Raw genomic sequence first — 3,626 nt, 5'->3', positions numbered from 1 at the left:
ATGTCCACTTGTGCTTTGTCTTCTTAGCTAACTTAATTTTACACATTACAATAAAAAATGTCAAATAGAGAATGTCTTAGTCAAACAGACAAAGGAGAGTAAAAACAATCTTTTACACGTTATGTTTTTGGTTAAGGTGGACAAGAATGGTGGGATTAGCATATCACTTTCTTGATATAAGGGCAATTTAGGAATTTGGACTCTCTGCCGTCAATCCGTTGTAAAATATAGACCGTTTAATGAATATCAGACAGCTCGTATTTTATAATATGAGATATTCAATGTTCAATCAATTATCGAGATTCAATAATTGCGTGATCACATACACAATAGTTAGGGCTATCTTTGAAGGCCTGAGATTCAATAATTGTGTGATCACATACATAATAGTCAGAGCTATCTTTAAAGGCTCGTAAGACGGACGACAATACAGAACTCAAAATTTGTCATGATTAAATAGGGTCTCAAAAAACATTGTCACAGTTAAACCGTGGTTAAATAGTACGTTTATTTATTTTGTCATGGTTAAACTGCGACTAATCTATATAGAATCTTTTAAAATCTGTAACGTCTCTGACAAATGACTATTGCGAACAGGGTCCATGATTATTTAGCAAGTATAAATATGCATGCATGCTTAGTGAAATTTTCATCCTGTTCAACTCATTTGCTTCCAAAATAATCTTTGTTTTTGAAATATCAGTAACCATTAGAATATGACTTCAGAATTTAATCTATCTCCTTCTGATGCACACCCTGAGACAATGGACTTCCTTTCACTTGCTTGGTGTAACTTTGCTGTACAAGCTCTGAAGCCTGAACCACAACATGGTTCACTTGTTCTACTTGATAATCCTATGAACCAGTTTGAACCTAGTAGCCCCATGTCTCAGCCTACAGTGAGTCCTCAACCTCTTGAAAAGTTTAATCTTTATTCTAAATTCATAATTTTATGTCATGTCACTTTTAATTTTTACCAACCTACTCATTTTCATTCATGTTTCAAACAATTGCATGATATGAAAAAGAGTGTTGGAATGGATGATGCAGATTTCATGTCTATACCTCCATTGAAGTCTAATAATGATCTTAAGGTAAGATATCATATAAAAGAAACTAACACAGACACCAGATACGACAACGACACTGATACCAGTTCTCAGTTTATTGTTATGTTATATTTTTTCAGTCATGGATATGGATGCAGCAAGCTATGCATCCTGAATTGAATTACAAAAGCAGTTTAAGAAAAAAATGGGTAAGTAATACATAAATTTTTCACTCAATTTAATGGTGAGAGTTACATGCATGCATAGTTAGTTATTTCGGTTATCGTCGTTTGTCGTGTAGGTGCCATGGAAGCAGATACTACCACTGAAAGGCATGTCAATAAAGAAATGGTTTAAGGAAATGAAGGTGAAGAGGAAAGAAGAACAAAGATTGCAAAGAGCAGAAGTGCATGCAGCAATGTCCATTGCAGGAGTTGCAGCAGCACTTTCTGCAATTGCTTCTGAGAAATCAAAGAAAGAGTCAGATGAAGATAGAGAAGCAGCAATAGCTTCTGCTGCTGCTTTGGTGGCTGTTCAGTGTGCAAAAGTAGCTGAAGCCATGGGAGCTAAGAAAGAAGATCTTAGAAGTGTTATTGGATCAGCCATGAATGGCACAAGTGCTAGTGATATCTTAACTCTCACTGCTGCTGCTGCAACATGTAGTAATCTTTTGTTATTTCCACTCATGCATTTTTTTATGTCACTTATTTTCAAATTTTTCTTGGTGATCTATATCATTTTAAATTGCGGTCAGAGCGGTCTCAAGTTTTTGAAGTTCTGAGTAGATTTGTTGCAGATAAAACAAATAAAGATCTTATTTAACCACGGTTTAATCGTGACAAACATTTTATGAGCTTTTTAACTAAAGTTTAGTTGTGACAAAATTTGGCCACTATGAGATAGTCTGCCTTGCACACCCTCAAATACGGTTTGATTGCGGTTGCAATATCGCTGATGCGGTAGTCTCTGCAACTGTAATGGACCGAAATTTTAGTGTGATTTGAACTCACGCGTCCTTCTATATTAGAAACCACATCAGACAAGCTTGTCTAGGTTTCTTCAAGGATTTTTGTAAAAGTCATTTTTTTTTTCGAAAAATCTTAAAATTAAGTGATTTGTTACGATGTATTTAATCTTCTCAATCAAAATTCATGTTGCAACCGTCCCAATGCGCATCGCAGCAATCGTAATGACCGCAAACGTAATACCTGCATCTTTGACCGCAACATGCAATTTAAAACCATATAGATACTTGAGGAAATGAGTTGAAGTACACATGCTGCATATTTAATGTACAATAATATGTTGCTGAATGAAATTTTTTTGGCTACCTAACTGTAGCATTAAAAGGAGCAGCTACACTTAAAGTAAGATCAGGATGCAATAACAGATTGAGTGGAGGATCACCCATGTTGCCAATTGAAGAAAAGTATGATTTGGATTTTGATTTTGAAAAAGGAAGATTGATTCTTGCACAAGGTGCTGAGTTATATGTGGAATCACCAGAAGGTACTTTCAACTTTCAATGCAATAATAAAAAGCTCCATACCAAAATTCAATTATTTTAACTTTTTTATATGCTTTCCTAACTTATGTTTAATTTCAATTATATGTCTTATAGGGAAGTACATGCCAAGATCAGTGTCTATAATCCTCAACAGTGAGGCCAAGGTTAGGATTATAGAAAATATCTGTGTCTAGTATCTGTGTCTGTGTCAGTATTGTCTCTGGTGTTTTTGTGTCTGTGTTCGTATTTCATAGAGTTTTACTGATTTAATTAAACTTTAATGTTCTGACTTGTGGAGCAATGATCTTTACTCAAACTACAGGTTGTACTGATGATGAGGAAGCATAATCTACTAAAAAGCAAAAAGGAGAGTAAGTGCTTTTTTCCCTATCTTTCAATTATGCATTAAAGCTTAGAATGTAAGAATAACTTATGACAATGGCTATTAATTATTGTTATAGGTATTATAATGAACATGCATGCAGAGCTGTATAAAGGTTCAGAAAGTGAGGAAGATCATACATGTTATTTGATTGTTTTGGCAACAAGAAAAGGCACTTTTAAGATAGACATGGTGGATGATCTTCGTCGTTACAAGACATGGGTCACTACTATCAATCATATGCTCAAGATTTCAACTTCTTTTGCTAAATATGAGCTTCAATTTTACTGATGAAATCAATGTTGTTATGATCACTAGTACTTAATTATCTTTTTATGTATTCGTTTGCATTTTCAATCTTATGTATGTTTGCCAAAAGTATTCAATGAATGTACTATATATTCCTACTACTAAATTTGAATTTGAAGAGTATGTAATGGGTCATCTATCTTCCAACTAAACAAAATAGTTTGTTGAAATAGAAAAGTATTTATAATATATTTCAATGTCATGGTAAAATACAATAACTAATATATTTAAATAAAGTAAATTATAGATCTAATAAGTTTTGTATAACGGGCAACATATTATTATATAAAGTTAATGAATCGAAATCGATTATTTGAGACTTGCAAGTAAATTAGTTGAACCGTTCAATTGATAAATTCTTCTATTAACACGTCGGTTA

At 33.4% G+C, this 3,626-nt stretch overlaps 1 protein-coding gene across 1 annotated transcript; it reads left to right on the top strand.

The window, feature by feature from the left end:
• Positions 1-575: 575 nt before the first annotated feature.
• On the top strand, positions 576-3,394 carry LOC127138501 (VAN3-binding protein). The gene is made up of 8 exons (XM_051064964.1): positions 576-899; positions 1,029-1,094; positions 1,190-1,258; positions 1,351-1,708; positions 2,391-2,558; positions 2,671-2,720; positions 2,879-2,927; positions 3,018-3,394. Exons 1-8 carry the CDS (start codon positions 717-719, stop codon positions 3,227-3,229), a joined length of 1,155 nt encoding a protein of 384 aa, XP_050920921.1. The 5' UTR covers positions 576-716; the 3' UTR covers positions 3,230-3,394.
• The last annotated feature ends 232 nt before the right edge of the window (positions 3,395-3,626 follow it).

Source organism: Lathyrus oleraceus, chromosome 4 (assembly GCF_024323335.1).
Source record: "Lathyrus oleraceus cultivar Zhongwan6 chromosome 4, CAAS_Psat_ZW6_1.0, whole genome shotgun sequence".
Classification (NCBI taxonomy): Eukaryota; Viridiplantae; Streptophyta; class Magnoliopsida; order Fabales; family Fabaceae; genus Lathyrus; species Lathyrus oleraceus.
The sequence above is the reverse complement of the archived record's forward strand: the minus strand, read 5'-3'. Positions and strand labels throughout refer to the sequence as shown.

Bases quoted from the DNA above. Each gene is read 5' to 3' on its own strand.
- LOC127138501 (XM_051064964.1), top strand. From the start codon at position 717: ATGACTTCAGAATTTAATCTATCTCCTTCTGATGCACACCCTGAGACA. The intron at 900-1,028 runs GTGAGTCCTCAA...GATATGAAAAAG, and splicing joins GCCCCATGTCTCAGCCTACA to AGTGTTGGAATGGATGATGC. The intron at 2,928-3,017 runs GTAAGTGCTTTT...TTATTGTTATAG, and splicing joins ACTAAAAAGCAAAAAGGAGA to GTATTATAATGAACATGCAT.